The sequence below is a fragment of the Morus notabilis genome, unplaced genomic scaffold, assembly GCF_000414095.1.
Source record: "Morus notabilis unplaced genomic scaffold, ASM41409v2 Scaffold789, whole genome shotgun sequence".
Taxonomy (NCBI): domain Eukaryota; kingdom Viridiplantae; phylum Streptophyta; class Magnoliopsida; order Rosales; family Moraceae; genus Morus; species Morus notabilis.
In genome coordinates this window covers 86,084-103,132 of record NW_010364361.1, presented here as the reverse complement: position 1 = coordinate 103,132, position 17,049 = coordinate 86,084, and the positions used below count along the sequence as shown (strand labels likewise).

The following is a 17,049-nucleotide window of genomic DNA, read 5'->3' as shown; positions in this document are numbered from 1 at the left end:
CTGTTGATGAACAATTTGAGTATTCAGATAAGGCACTTGCTAGCACCCTGATTATGAAGTTTTCATCCTTAAGGCTCACTACTGTGAGAAGTGTGCGTGAGCACATCATGTAGATGAGGAACATTGCGGTTCAATTGAAGACACTTGAGGTTGAAATGTCTGCCTCTTTCCTTGTGCACTATATTCTGAACACTCTTCCACAACAATATAGACCCTTCAAGATATCCTACAACACACATAAGGATAAATGGTTAATCAATGAACTTCTAACCACGTGTGTTCAGGAGGAGGGTATGCTGTCAATGGAAATAGGAGAGAGTGCATTGATGGCAATAGAAAGAAAGGATCAAAACCAAGTCAAAAAGAGAGGGAAAGGTAAAATACCACCCCAAGGTGGAAACAAGAAGGAATCCAAGTGCTTTTTCTGCAAGAAGAAGGGGCATATGAAGAAGGGTTGCACTAAATTCCAAAAATGGCTTGAGAAGAAAGGTAAACAAATCTCATTTGTCTGTTATGAATGTAATATGGTTGATGTTATTTATAACACATGGTGGATTGATTCTGGTTCTACAATCCATATTTCGAATACCTTATAGGGTATGCGAAACCTAAGAAAGCCAATGAAAAGTGAGCAATGTATTTATTCAGGGAACAAGACACGCTCACATGTGGAGGCTGTTGGAACATGCAGTTTAATTTTAAGTAGTGGTTTTATTTTGAATTTAGAAAAGACATTTTATATTCCAAGTTACTATAGGAATTTGATTTCAGTTTCAAGACTTGTACCTTTATTTTATTCCTTTAATTTTTTATGAGACATCTTTCAGTTTGTTTTATAAATCTAATCTTGTTGTAAATGGTACATTATCTGATGGTCTTTTCTATCTTAACTTACAAAATGATATCACTTATAATGCTATGCATGTTCACACTGGCACTAAAAGATATGTTATAAATGAGGATTCCTCTATGTTATGGCACCATAGACTAGAACATATCTCCATTGAAAGGATTAAGAGATTGGTGAATGATGGAGTACCCAGTACTCTTGATTTTACTGATTTCGAAACTTGTGTGGACTGCATTAAGGGAAAGAAGACTAACAAGTCCAAGAAAGGTGCAAAAATGAGTACATACATATTAGAGATCATACATACAGATATTTGTAGTCCAAACATGGACTCACATGGTCCGAAATACTTCATCTCATTCATAGATGATTACTCACGATACATGTATCTCTACTTGCTTCGTAACAAAAATGAAACGTTGGATGCCTTTAAGGTTGAAGTAGAGAAACAATGTGGAAAGCAAATTAAAATCGTGAGATTAAATAGAGGTGGAGAATACTATGGTAGATACATTGAGGATACACAAGCACCTGGTCCATTTGTGAAGTTTCTTCAAGAGAATGGGATAGTTCCCGAATACACTATGCTTGGTTCTCCAGACCAGAATAGTGTGGCAGAAAGAAGAAACCTAACCTTAATGGACATGGTATGGAGTATGCGTAGCAACTCCAAGCTTCCTGAATTCTTGTGGATAGAAGCTCTTAAAATAACAACATATATATTGAACTGAGTTCCAACTAAGGCTGTTCCAAGGATGCATTTTGAGTTATTTAAAGGTTGAAAACTGGGTTTGCGACATGTGTGCGTTTGGGGATGCCTGTCTGAAGTAAGAGTTTATAACCCACATGAAAAGAAGCTGGACCTAAGGACCATTAGTGAGTATTTTATCGGATATGCTAAAAGGTCTAAGGGATACATATTCTACTGTCAATCTCACAGCACTAGGATTGTGGAATCAAGAAATGAAAAGTTTCTTGAGAATGACTTGATTAGTGGGAGCGATCGATTATTTCTGAAAGAAATCATATTGATACTCAACCTTCCATTTCAAGTGATAGATTGATTCTCATTCACAACACCCCTCAAGTTCAAACAGGTGTTGGACAACCAATTGTTAAAGTTTCACAAAATCCAGTAGATCAAGATGTTCAAGAATTGCCAGAAATTATTGAACAACCGGTTAGACAACATGATCCTTAGGAAAATGTTGATACAACTTTAAGGAGATCTACTAGAGTAAGGAAGTCAATGATACCTAGTGATTATGTTGTGTATCTACAAGAGTCTGACTACAACATTGGAGTTGAAAATGATCTTGAAATGTTTTCACAAGCCATGAGTTGCAATGAATCAAAGTTATGGTATGATGCCATGAAAGATTAGATGAATTCTATGGCAACCAATGAAGTATGGGATCTTGTTGAGTTGCCTGATGGTGTCAAAGCCATATGATGTAAATGGGTCTATAAGATGAAGAAAGACTCATTGGGCAACATTGAAAGATGTAAAGCAAGACTCGTTGCTAAAGGATTCACTCAAAAGGAAGGAATCGACTACAAGGAGACTTTTTCTCCTGTATCTAAGAAAGATTCTCTTCGTATTATTTTAGCATTAGTTGCACATTTTGACTTAGAGTTGCAACAAATGGATGTGAAAACGGCCTTTCTCAATGGAGAACTAGAAGAAAAGGTTTACATGAAACAATCAGAAGGATTCTCTTCTAGTCGTGATGAGCATTTGGTGTGCAAGCTCAAGAAATCCATATATGGATTGAAACAAGCCTCCCAAAAATGGTATTTGAAGTTTCATGATGTTATCTCTTCATTTGGTTTCGTGGAGAACATTATGGATCAATGTATATACCAAAAGGTCAGTGGGAGCAAAATTTGTTTCCTTATTATGTATGTGGATGACATTTTACTTGCAACCAATGATAAGGGTTTGTTATATAAAGTGAAACAATTTCTCTCTGAAAACTTTGACATGAAGGATTGATGCGTCGTATGTCATTAGCATTAAAATACATAGAGACATATTTCAAGGTACTTTGGGCCTGTCTCAAGAGACCTATATCAACAAGGTTTTAGAGACATTTCGGATAAATGATTGTTCACCCAGTATAGCACCCATTGTGAAAGGAGACAGGTTCAATTTGAACCAGTGCCAAAGAATGATCTTGAACGAGAACAAATGAAAACCATTCCTTATGCTTCTGTTGTTGGAAGCCTGATGTATGCTAAAGTCTGCACAAGACTTGACATTGCATTTGCTGTTGTGATGTTGGGAAGATATTAGAGTAATCCAGGTGTGGACCACTGGAGAGCTGCAAAGAAGGTGTTGAGGTACCTTAAGGGGACCAAAGACTACATGCTTATGTACAGACGGACCGAAAACTTGGAGGTGATTGGCTACTCTGATTCAAACTACGCTGGCTGCATTGATTCGCTAAAATCAACTTTACGATATGTTTTTATGTTAGCCGGTGGAGTTGTATCTTGGAGAAGTGCAAAGCAAACATTGATTGCTACTTCCACTATAGAGGCTGAGTTCGTATCTTGTTTTGAGGTAACCTTGCATGGTGTATGGATGAAGAGTTTCATTTCTGGCCTTAGGATTGTGGATTCGATATCTAGGCCATTGAAGATATATTGTGACAATTCAGCTGCTGTTTTTATGGCTAAAAATAATAAAAGTGGTAGTCGAAGCAAGCACATCGACATCAAGTATCTAGCCATAAGAGAACGTGTTAAGGATAAGACAGTGGTTATTGAACACATTAGCACTGAATTGATGATTGCTGATCCTTTGACTAAAGGCATGCTACCATTGAAATTTAAGGATCATGTAGATTAAATGAGACTTGGTTCCTTTGTGTGATTTTTGTTGTAAGAACATATGTTATTTTTAATGAAACTCTATTAGTGATGTTTTCTCATATGTGATTTTACTTGTGTACACATTCATTTATTTGTTGAGAAATAATGTTTGGACCTAGAATAAACATAGGGTTTATTCATTAAGTTATATGGGCTATTATTGAGAAATATTATGCATTGTAATACATGGAAGATAATACTCGTCTTTAGAGGATCTATCACCACAATTCATGTATTTTATTTCTTATTGTGGTAAATGATGGAATATATGGACCAAGTGGGAGAATGTTGGATTTTTTCCCTTTAACTTCAATAACCAACCAAAGATTTTGCACATAATGTGGTCCACATTCTTCCATCAATTAGAAACGTGCTTAACCACATTCAGAATCACGACCCCTTGGATGCCCACGTTTGGTGCACGTCTAAAAAACACTCTGTGATGGGCAGAGTGTATAAAGGGGACAGTGCATACACGGTTTTGGTCCCCTAAGCTTGCAGTCTCTTTCAGTTGCCAAAATACACCATCAAACATAAATTGAGTGAGGTTTAGAAGAACCTTAACTGAATTTCTCCTTTATTGACCGAGAACATCAATGGTGGGAGGTGCTCTTCGATCCGTTTATTTTAATTCCGTATTTGATCTAATTGCTATTTAAGATTGTTAAGAGCATGTTTATATCATTACTAAATTCCAACATAGTATACATGCTGCTTACGTATACTATATTACTACTGTATGCGATTACAATACAGAAACGGAAAGAAGCAAGTATGATGATAAAAAGGATCTTTTCAAAATGTATATGTCTTTATGGTCTTATTTTAATTATAACTATTGTTTGCGCTTGTGAAAAAACAAGAATCTTACAAAGTAAATACAACTAAGGTAACAAAAGATCTATTTGATGTATTATGGGGCAGCTTACTGAATTCAATCAAGAATGAATATTACACATCAAGAAAAAAAAAAATGAAAATCAGGTACAACTAACACATCTTAGTAATAAAATAATATTAATGAATATAGTTATAATTGTCATGGACGAGTTTTCATATTTCGAAACCGTGCTATTATAAACGACCTTCTCAATGTAGACAACTAAATTGTTCTCCATAATTGTTCTTTATGAAAAAAAAAAAGAAACAATTATCCATCAAGTTATAAAATTATGCATATTTCTAAAAAAACTACCACATATATAAACATAAAACACAATCTCCTAAAAATAAAAAACTAAACAGTTATTATGTTTACATGCTTAATGGTGTAGAAGTTATTTTAGTGTAGTGGTTTTTTACTTTCTCAGAAGCCATAAACCCTAATACCGCGAGTTTGAATCCCGCTAGAAGAATCTCTGGAATTTTCGACTAATAGGACTTATGGTCTGTATGATTAGTTTTTGGTATAAATTAGATTGGGTACTACTTTTGAAGTTTAGTTATTTATGCTTATTATTATGTGTAGGTTATGTTTAAATATTCCACAAAATTTAAATATTAATTTTCTAAAAGTGTTATTTCTTTAATTCATCCCCACAAATTTTATCCCTGGTTTGCTCATGAAAATTTTTAATTGTAATCTCTACATAGAAATTTTAAAATATTTTAATTATACACCAAATTTTGACTTTTAAGTATACTCATATTTTAAACTTCAAATCCCTAATTAAAAAAAAAAGAAAACGAACCATACGACATAAATAGATAATTTACTGGACTCTAGACTTTGAAATGTGAATGAAACTGTATTTCAAGTGAAAAAGAAAATAAAGACAGGTGTAGTTAAACAAAAGTAAAAGAGAGACGCAGAGTCTAAAAACATAATTCCATTATAATTTTAGTTCAAAATTACAAGTTTTTGAGCAAAAAAGGATTTACCTCTTCACAAATCTTCCGGCAAAATTTGGTGCTGGTAATATTGAGGTTGAGTTCTTTCTGGTCATAACAAGCCAAGTGATCTACAAGGGACACGAATTAGTTCGCAAAATAAAATTGTGTCAACTTGTTGCGAAAATACAAAGCAGTAATACTAGTGAAGACCTAATAAAATATTCTAACTAACTATTCGGAACAAATTAAAAAAATTATTATTCTTTCGTTAGTTTGAATCACAACTCAAGTTTTTGTTATAATATTTTTTCTCATAAAAATTTAAATTCAATTTTTTGTGATAGAGTGTTTGCTCTCACATAATTTCACTTTTCAACTCAAATTCTCATCTCGAATCAGATAATAACTAAATTTTAACTTTTGTATCGAGAAATAAGTCACATACATGTCTTCTCACACAAAGTGCATTCAGAGATTTCAGTGTCGCCTTCTGAGAGTCCACAGTGCTTGCACACACAATATGCACAGAGCCAATCATCTTGAGGAATTCTCTGGAAGAAAAAAAATAGAAGAAGTAAACGGATTTAAGCCATAAAACGCAATAAATAAACTGATATTCAGAAAACTAATCAATTTAAAAAGAATATAGCCTATGTTTAGTGAGAAGGAGGGAGAGGCAGATGTACTTTAGGTGACAAAGTTGAAGAGAAAAGGAGAAGCCATTTGTCTAGTGTTAAACTCGTTTTTAGTCTTGGAACTTTAGGTTAAATCTCATTTTAGTTATTTTTTTTTTTTTAGAATATCTCAAAATGAGTCTCTAATTTCTGAAATTAGTCATTCCGCTTATCTAATTATTAAAATCTTAATAGAAAACGCACAATTTCTTTCTTTAAAAATCGTGCCCTTACATGTGGAATTACAAAGTTAACTGTCATTACATTGCACATGTTTTGGTTGTCCTGTTTTCTTTTCTGTTAAGATTTGAAGAGTCATATAGATAAAAAAAAGTTAATTTCGAACAACTTGTCAGTTCAGAGACTCGTTCTGAGACATTTTAAAAAGTCGTGAATCAAAATAGAATTATCGTATGTAAAATGATATTAAACCCAAATACAAAAAGAAATTATCAAGTACCAAAAACGTTACAAATTAAGCAAGGTCATCATGAAATAATTACCTCCATGTTGAGGCAGCTGAAATGAAAAGTGGAGGGGCACTTTTCGCAGCAAATCAAGTCTCCGCCGTCAGCACATACAATGCAAGCGTCGTCACTCTTGTCCATGGCATTCTTCTTAGGCTCAAAGTCATTGTTTAACAAAGACCAACCTGAAAGTTCCATTATCTTGCACCATGCCACAAATTGGCCTACGAAAAGAGTTGTGCCGTCTCTCAACGCAATGTTCCTATATGGCTCGCCTTTGAAACCGCTCCGAGCATGATCCTCAAATTCGGAAACGGTAACCACCTTTTCGCAGCATCTGCAGTGAATCCCGGCTCGGCTAATTTTGCCATGAAGGGTTACTTTCCTTTTGACCTGGTCCCAGTAATAGACTAGTTGGTTGTCCTCAACTCTTCCCATGTCTATCAGCAATGCCAGGATTGTTTTCTTCTCTTGGAATCTTGGAGCGTTGCTCAGTTTTCGCAGTGAATACGGAGCTCGCCTTCTCCTCCTTCTTCTCTCAGGAATTGGCGCAATATTTGGCGCTGCAAAAGGAACGGTCACAACAACGCAAAAATATTTTGTGACATTGTGGTTGCCTCAAATGTCTTGGTCACTAAATGAAATCTTCTTTTGCTAAGAAAAATAAAGGAATAAATTTTTTTGCGACTAAGGGTGTGTTTGAAATTCGTTCTAAAATAATTTTATTTTTTGTATGAAAATAAAAATGAAAACGTTTTTAATCTCAAACAGAAATCATTTTTGAAAATGCGTTTGGTAGTTTTATCAAAATATTATTTTCAGTCTAAAAAAACTCATTAATACCTCTCTCTCTTTCTTTCTGCTCGAGGAGGAGAAAACGAAAACAAAAAATGAAAAACGACGAAAAGTCGTTTTTCATTTCTCTCTCATTTTACACTAAACCAAAAAATCATTTTCATTTCCGTTTTTTATCTTTATTACGCCAAATGTCGTTTTAGAAACGTTTTAATTTTTTTTCTCGAAAATCGTGAAAAATAAAAACGGAATCAATTCCAAACACGGTCTAAGAGTTGTCACTAGTGGTTACACACACGGCTTAATGGTAAATCCACACTTGATCCCATCTTAAAGCGTGAAGTTTAAATCTTCTTATGCCAAATTTTAAAAAAAAAAAAGTCAATTTTTTCCCTAATATTTTTAGATACCTTGATTTTGTGCTGGGGCAGGAGCAGGATTCCTCGGCGGGCGACCGGAACGTCTTCTAACCAATCCAGCAGTGCCATTCATGTTCAAATGATCGGCCATTCCCACATCGCCTGGAATGTGCTGGTGTTGTTGCCTTGGTTGTCGTCTCATAGGCCTGTTGGAGTAATCTGGATCGTCATAGCCATCCGAATCGCTTTCGGAATCCGATGAACTTCTCTCTCTATAGACCAGCGGGTCTTCATTCCTATCCCTCAACTTGTAGGCCATGGTAATAAGTTCCAAAAACCTTCTTTTTTTGGTATAAGGAAAAGGAGTTAAAAAAAAACAAGAAGGAAATTAGAAAGCCGTGCATCAAGAATAAACTTAGAGAGACTAATATCATTTTCATAGATGTACACCAAATTAATCCGAGTATTTCTCTTGTGATCATAGCAAAAATCAAATTGATTTGTTCCCAATTCTTCACTTTTCGTCTGTAATTTTCTTTTTAACTGACATTTATGGTGTATTTCTTGTTTACAATGTACTTTTGGAAGCATATTTGAGGCAATGAGAGAGAGAGAAAAAAAAAAGAACAGTTATTGTCAATGAGAAGCTCTTATAGTGGTTATTGTCAAAATAATTTGTGGACCGTTTCAGTCCCTGATCTGGTAACTAGTTATGATATACAACAGTTATGCTTGTCAAATATCGTATGTATTTGTATCATGTATTTATCCATATCATGGAAGTTTAGTGCTACCGGGATTTTAGTGAAAAAAATAAATGAATAACAATAAATAAGACTGGTTAACTAATATTTATATCCATGTGATTTTTTTTTATTTTATTTTTATTTTTATTTTTATTTTTTGCGTATGCATGTAAATTTATGCAACCATGCACGTTAAGGAATACAAATATTTCTGTATATTTGAGTTTAAGGGTGCTATATATTCAAAAAAGTTTGTTGAGAAATTTCCTTCTGTTATTGAACTTTAGTGTATATACAAAATGCATAGATAGATAGATACATAATACATAATATAGGATAAATATACGTATACATATACATATATATATATATATATTGAAAGTTTAGGATTAATTATGTTTTCTTAATATTTCTTTTATGCTTTGTTACGAAACTCTCTCTCTCTCTCTCTCTCTCTCTCTCTTTTCCTACCGTATTCTTGGGAGGGATAGTCCCGCGGCTAGGTGCAATTCTCCATATATTATTTTGTTTTTGTCTTAACGAAATACCCTTCCGTAGCGGATTCGAGATTTACAATTTTTTCTTTCTTTAAAAGAAAAGGAAAATTTTTGCTTGGGTATTCTTCTACTAATTTTTTTTTTTTTGTTTTTTTTTCAGTTTAGAAAATAAAAACAAATCAGATAAAAAAAAGTATATTTTCTAAAAGAAAAGTACTGATGTTTAAGTGTTTATAAACAAAATAGAGAAACAAAAATATTATCAAACAAGACCGTTATATTATTGGCATACGCCCACACAAAGAGAACAAAAAATATTGCATGTTTAAAATTAAGTAAATTAAATATAATTTTGTAGTAGTGTATATGAAAAAATACATTTTTGGTAGGATATAGTTATATACCATCAGTTTAAAATCATATCATATTAGAAAACGTATGATAACTTAACAAAAACTTTATGAAGATTTCACTGTAATTAAAATCATATTTAATTACCAATGATGTATTTTTCGTACCATACCACAAAATTTTTTAAAAATTAATCGCAAAAATGTAATGGGATAATCTCTGAAGAAGAGGAAATAAATTAGATCTATTCTCTCTAAAAAAAATAAATTAATTGAATAGCACATATATTCAAAGAAATTGGAATTTTCTCTTTCACCCAACAAAATATTCAAGGTAGCTGCGGAGAAAGAGTAATTAAAACCGATTCAGGGGAGGAAACCAAGACATCTCAAGGAAAAGAATGTTGAGTATGAAAATCTTCAAAGTTCATCCATAAAATCAGGGAAGTTTCGAGCTTTGTCTTTATGATATAAAATATATTTTTTTGAGAAATAACAATATATTTTTAGTTTTGTTATGTATTCTGCAAATTGGGAGAGATCTCATTTCAAATAACCAACCAAAACCCTTCAAAGTTTTCCTTCAAAAAAAAAAAAAAAAAAAAAAAGAAAACTTCAATGTTGATGGCGAAAATTACTTGCAATGTATATCTCCATTTGTGAAATCTGTATAATATCAATGAGAAATCTAAAATTTAAGACCAAAGCAAACATGGAAATGAGTCATTATTTGCTTAAATAATTTACATTAATCGATGAAAAAAAAGAACTACCTTTTTTCCGAAGATGATTGTTGATCTAGAGATTCAATATCGCTCGTCAAATCCTCGAATGAATCACCAAATCCTCCAAAATGCCTGCAAAACTTCAAATCACAATGAAATTTCTTTAATCATCTAAATAGATTAACTTTTTTTTAAAGGAAAAGATGTAGATAGGGATAATGCCGGAGGTAGGAAACGGCTACAATTTGATGGTTTAAAGAAGTGACAAATTTGCGGTGTCACAAACACGCAAGACACTAGGCAACAAGACTTATCAGACTACATGCAAAGTCGTCTTTCTGAATGTCTTACTCTTAGAAATGGTTCGGAAATTGCAAAGATGGCTAAAGTTGTATTCCCTCTATGAGCAAAGCAACATGGCTAGGGTTCACCTCTCTTGATTGTGCATCCCTCAGAAGAAGAGGATTGCCTCTCTTAAAAAGAGGGAAATTTTATTGATACCAACTCCGCTCTTTCGGAAAATGGGGCCCCGAACTCAATTAGGATAAATTATTCGTCGCATTTGGTAGTTAGAATGGCCGCCTAAATATAAATTAATGAATTATTGCGACCCCTAGTCGTAAATATTTTTTGTTCAATACTGAATTAGATATTATGGTAACTAAGTTGGACTAGAATATAGCTTCCATATGTAGAACTAGCAATTAAAAATTTAATTTTATATCTTCTTCTAAAGTAAAATAAAGGAAAACATAGTTCACGTGGATTTTTTCGAGCACATACTTGGATTCTTTTATTTAATAATTTTTTACCGTCTTGTCATTATATTAGTATGTGTCTCATGTATGCATTATTTGAAGACCATATTGCTATACCAAATCAAATTTACAAAAGAATACACAGATACAAAATTTGATGAAATTATGAAATTTTTGGAATATTCAATAGGTTGCTTTCCCTGCATGAAATACCGTCACATTTTCCAAACGATGTCAGCACAAGTTTCGCCGACATCTTTTGTTCTAGGGCATCAACAACTTCTTGTCGAATGTCCAAGGCTTATGGTGCCCTGATGATGAGGGGAAAACCTAAGGGGAAAGCTAAAATGCATTTGACATTTTAGAGCACCCAGCTATGAAGTTGGCTCAAATACTCACGCCCCATTTATATTTGACACTAATAAACACTAATATTGTTATTGGTTGTTCGTCAACTTCAGTATAAATATCTATAAAAAAAATTAGATTATTGATAGAATTTTGATATGTGTAAATATAGAATTAAACTGATGAATTTATTGATCATTACATCTAATTCAATTAAAATATTGTATGAAAGTATGATTTATTCTATTCACTTTTGATTTGAGAGTTGAAGTTGACCATACTGTACAAATAGGATATCCCATTTATACAGAATGGTAAAGGAGTCCTCTATGATCGATGATCATAGAAATAAATAGAAAAATGAAAATTAAGGGATTTTAGATTTTAATCCTTACCAACTTGATCTTGTTGCCTCGGGCAACAAACAGGCATGAACCATTTCACGAAGTATGTGTCCGGATAGCCCAAAGTCCCGATAGTTAGCTCTCGGTCTTCGAACCATGAACGAAGAAAGGCATGAGAGAAAAGCATACAATTCCATCGAATTGAGTATGATTGTATGTGTGATAGCATCTACTATACCAGGAATATCAATGAACCCGATTATTGAAATTGCTCAGGATACCCTTTTTTAGCTTCTAGAACCTATTTCTTAGTTCAAGATCCCTCTTACTAACTGAAATCAAAGAATTAGTAGATCTGTTCCGCCCAAAATGGCGTAAGATCAGGCTGAAAGGCGTAGTCGATGGACAACAGGTGAATATTCCTGTACTACCCCTTGTTGGTCCCGAGGGACGGAGGAGGCTAGGTTAGCCGAAAGATGGTTATCGGTTCAAGGACGCAAGGTGCCCCTACTTTTTCAGGGTAAGAAGGGGTAGAGAAAATGCCTCGAGCCAATGTTCGAGTACCAAGGCGCTACGGCGTTGAAGTAACCGATGTCATACTCCCAGGAAAAGCTCGAACGACCTTCAACAAAAGGGTACTTGTACCCGAAACCGACACAGGTGGGTAGGTAGAGAATACCTAGGGGCGCGAGACAACTCTCTCTAAGGAACTCGGCAAAATAGCCCCGTAACTTCAGGAGAAGGGGTGCCTCCTCACAAAGGGGGTCGTAGTGACCAGGCCCGGGCGACTGTTTACCAAAAACACAGGTCTCCGCAAAGTCGTAAGACCATGTATGGGGCTCTTCTTTATCATTTCCGATTACTCGATAATTTCCACAAGCACAAATCCCACTTTTTATAGGCCCAAAAATTCTTTCACAAAATAATCCATCTTTTTCAGGTTTATTGGTTTTGTAATGAAAAGTGTAGGGTTTTGTCACCTCCTAATTATTTCTCCATTAGGTAGGATTTTTTTGGCCCAAGCACTTATTTGTTGAGGAGAAACTGATCCAATTCGAAGTTGTTGATGTTTATACCGATCGATCATATAAGAAAAATTATGATTCATTCCGATTAAACGTCCTTCCTATTAATCTGGAAGTTCTTCTCAGATACAAGGAAATGATTCAATTCCAGAGCCAAGGATCGTAGTTCTCGAACGAGCAATCGAAAAGATTCTGGAGCATCCTCGGGTTTAGGTATTGGTCAGACTTAAAAATCTCGAGAATCAAATTCCTCATACGTACCCTAAATCGCAAACAACAAAGTTTTAAATTGTTACTTTCTTGCGTCTCATTTCCTGTGAACTTCTTGATCTCTTAGGCTCCCTTAAAACCCTAACACCTCTCCTCTACAAATCGCCTCGTAATTACCATTTGGTGGTAGAATTTTGAAATTTTGTGTTGTCTTTTCATTTTCCAAAGTTCTTTCCCTTTTCAATTCACATAATTCAAGCAACCTCAGGGAGTTGTTTATTTCGAATGATCATTCTTGGTGTGATCCACAACTTGTAGGGACTGTTGGTTTTATTGTTTGGTGGATTAGTCCTTTGAAAAGAAAAAAAAATTAGAAATTATAAAAATCTCCTAAACATAGATGGAGAGCCTAATAGAAGGGTCATTCTTGTAACAATTTGAAGTTTAGGGTGTGCGTGCGTCATTTTTCAAGTCAAGAGGGGGATTTTTAGATGAGAATAAAAGTTCAGGAAAAATCTGAGCCAACATTGATGAAAAAAATGACAAAGAAGAGCTTTTTGAAATCTTTCCTTGAAATATAATATGGCCCTTTTACATGATTAAAAAGTCTTAGTAACCAATTATAACGATTGTGAGATATTGTAAGAATGTAATATAACAAATAATTAAAAAAGTGGGCTTGAAGTGGACATGAGAACACAAACTTCACTCTATCATGAAAACATTTAAATTTACAATAAATTCATCATTCACTAACAACACTTTCTTTATTTTATTTTTTTTAAAGAGAAGAGTTCATGAAGACACACCAATAATTAAGAGTAGAACAATCGTTTAGTTCGTTGATTCGAGTTTTTAATTCGAGTTGAGATGTGATTTTATGTGAGAGCTTTTTACTGTAGCAAAAAAGTTAGATGTGACTGTTTGTGAGAACTTTTTACTGTAGTAAAACTCGAATTAGCGAAATGAACGGGGCCTGATCTTTCTTTTTTAGGTTGTGTTGTACCTAACTTCTTTTAATTGATGTCAAATTTGGTGTTGTACATAGTGTTCAAAGCATGACATATTTTATTTATTTTATTTTTTTTAGATTTTCACTGATGTTTAATATAGATTTGACGGCTGATAAATAGAGCCGATGTTTTTAAAAAAGGAGGAATACAAGAGAAATTCATTTTTTTTTTTAGATAAAGTTTCACTTTCACATATTATTGGAAAAAAGTAAAAAAGAAAAAAAAAAGGAAAAAGAATTTTATTAAGGGCTTCCAAACACGCCGCCGTCGTATTTTCGTTTTTCTCTTTTTTTTTTTTTAAATTTTATTCTATAAAGAATAAAATGGCGCGATTTACTTCACCCCGGGAAATTCAAACTTAAATAAATAGCGCATTTTCAGAGTGAAATCTGAATCTAATGGAGTTTTCGAATCCGAACCTCCAAAGCTCCGACTTCTCTCTCCTCAATGCCTCCGATTCTCAGGTACATATTCTTTATCTCTAATTACTTTATGACAATTTTGATCTGTTTTTCTTTTTTTCCCGTTTGGTTCCTGAGAAACTACGCGGGAAAATACAAATGTAGTACCCCGGGAACCTTGTAAACCTGATAGTTCTAATGCGCGTGGTTAGATTACCAGATTTCATTTCTTACTCCGAGAAATTGTTAGCGTTCAAGCTTGCACTGTTCAATTTTATGTGTATATATATTTTTTTCATTTTCTTCGCAGATTCAAAATCCTTCATATTCGCTCTCGATACCCTCAGGTTCGTTCCTCTTTTCCGCATTTTCTCATCAGCCAAACGGAAACTATGAAAATTTATGTCAAAGTATGCTAATTTCATTGTTTTTTTTTTAAATTTTATTTATACTCTATTTTGTTATGCCAGAGCCTCCTGAGCTTGGAAATTGGTTCCCGAGCTATAAGTATGAATCGCCTGTACTGGATTCCGATGATAATTTTGAGGAATCTGTTTTCGAAGAGAAAGTGGTTAGGAAAGAGAAAATTCTTATCGATGATTGTGAAAGAGGAAAAGAAGAAAGTTTGAGAGAATTTGGGGAAAAAGGGGAGAAAGATGAAGTGCTTGTTGGAGATGATAAAGGTGGAAATCAGTCTTCGAGTGAGGTAGTCTTCTTTTTTTTTTTGGTGAGAATTTCAGGATATAAATAAAAAAAATACCTATAAGTAAGGCTTTACTTTAAGTTGTCAAATTTGTATTTAATTTGATGTGATTTTGTCAAAAATACCTACTTTTTCATGTTGATGTGATTTTAACCGAATCTAATGTACACAAATATACACTATCGGTGATTACTTACTAAATTAGGAATGCAATAATAATTCTTGATAGGTAAGTATACACTAAAAATCGAATACTTGATTTCCTTCTTTCTTTCCTTTCCTAAATCTTACTATTTCGATAACAATACATTACATTTATGAATTAGTAAATGCGCGCTTAGAGTGACAAGCAATCAATTCTGAAGATTTATCTTGTTGACAAAGTTTCTTTGCTTTGCTGATTGTAGGATATTTATTCTTACTGCTCGCCTTCACTTTCTTCTGGTTTGTATAACTTCTTTTCAAGTTCTTTTGCCGAATTTTATCGACTATCGGTCTTGTAGTTTGTGTGTGTATAAGAATAGGAATGTTAGAAGTGTAATCTCGATCTGTCTCCGTTTTCTTGTGATTTGAATGGAAGAGAACTAAAAGGTGATTCTGTTGTCTGTTTACCTGATTTACTAGAGCCCATTGACGTGAAAAACTGGTTCCCGAGCTATGTGTATGAATCTCCTGCTCTGGATACAAACGATGGTTTTAAAGATTCTCTTAATAAAGAGAGTGAATGTGAAGAAGACAGATTTATAGTTGATGAAAGCAATAGAGAGAAGGCAGAGGGTTATGTCAAACTAAAGAGAACTACAAAAAGAGATGGCGTTGAAAGTTCAAACGGGCTTGCCAACTGTGGCAATTATTGCGGAAATAATCAGCTGGAAAAACAGCTTCTAAATAAGGTGCTTATTTCTTTTCTTTCTGTTCCCATTTTCTGCTCTTTATTCTTTGATTTCTTGTTCTATTATTCACAATGATCAAAGCAACATGCAACTTGGGTGAGAGCTAATCTTGGTTAAGATGCATATACAAAGTGGTATTTTTACATGATATTAAAGTTGTTCCTCATAGTCATGTTTTCTACGCACAGAATGGTCGCGGAAGTGGAGAGGTGAAACATATTTTATCTGACAAGAGTAATATGTGCTTTGGAAGTACTCTTGAACAATGCTCAAGCAATGAAACAATGCGAAACCCTGTATTAAATCCAGCTAAAGAGGTTGAGTTATCAAGCTTGGATCAAGAAAATCCTCAATGCGTGCACAGTTTTTCGCGGGAAATTGGCATTAGGCCATTGCATATGCAAGGAAGAACATGTAGCAATGATAGAGAACTTTCCCAAAAGTTGATGTGCAGGATGGAAAACATAAAGGACTCAGAAGCGAAAGGCCGTCAGGTGGCTGGTCATCTATCTTCCAAGAATGATCGGAAATCAGATCTGGTTAATGAGGCAACTAGAGAATCAACCCATGGATTCAAGGACAAGGAGAATGATGGAAAAGAAATCTCAAAAGATGGTTTTGTTACCACAAGGAAGGGCAGATATAGCAAGGCAAATGCAGAAAATCTTCAGAAAATACCAAAAGAGACCGGTAGACAAACAGTTTCCCAATCAGGTGGAGAAGATTCTGTTGTTGAAAGAAAGGCTTTATCCGAAAGAACAAATTTTGACCTCTCTGGTGTGACAGAGATCGTTGGGAAATGGCAATGTCCTCAGAAAAGAAAGCCAAATCTCGGGCCTCCTCTGAAACAGCTTCGACTCGAGCGATGGGTCCAAAGGAAGTGAAACTTTTAAAAGCAGATTTGGATGTTTAACTGGGTCCAAATTAATACGATATGCAAGCTTGTGACTCAAAATTCCATCTGACTGATCCGGTTGGCAGTCAGTATTCAGCTTAAGCCTCCTAATAATAATTTCTGCACAGGAGGATCCCTGTGATAGACTGCTAAAAGGCAAAACTAAATCATCCACGTTTTGATGTTCGTTTTTATAGTTTGGAAAAGGATTTCTGAATTTAGGTGTTGGCTAGTTTAGTTTAAAAAAAAATAAAATAAAATAAAATAGTATTCTAACATGAATCTC

General features: G+C 34.1%; 2 protein-coding genes across 2 annotated transcripts; one reads left to right on the top strand and one right to left on the bottom strand.

Moving 5' to 3' along the window:
* Positions 1-5,997: 5,997 nt before the first annotated feature.
* Positions 5,998-8,174, bottom strand: LOC21406771 (increased DNA methylation 1). The gene is made up of 3 exons (XM_024171138.1): positions 7,907-8,174; positions 6,738-7,264; positions 5,998-6,111 (listed from the first exon to the last, which is right to left on the bottom strand). The coding sequence occupies exons 1-3, from the start codon at positions 8,172-8,174 to the stop codon at positions 5,998-6,000; spliced, it is 909 nt and encodes a 302-aa protein (XP_024026906.1).
* Positions 8,175-12,162: 3,988 nt separating this feature from the next.
* LOC21406770 lies at positions 12,163-16,752 on the top strand. Its single transcript, XM_024171136.1, has 5 exons — positions 12,163-12,283; positions 14,743-14,978; positions 15,383-15,419; positions 15,600-15,868; positions 16,057-16,752. The coding sequence occupies exons 1-5, from the start codon at positions 12,163-12,165 to the stop codon at positions 16,750-16,752; spliced, it is 1,359 nt and encodes a 452-aa protein (XP_024026904.1).
* The last annotated feature ends 297 nt before the right edge of the window (positions 16,753-17,049 follow it).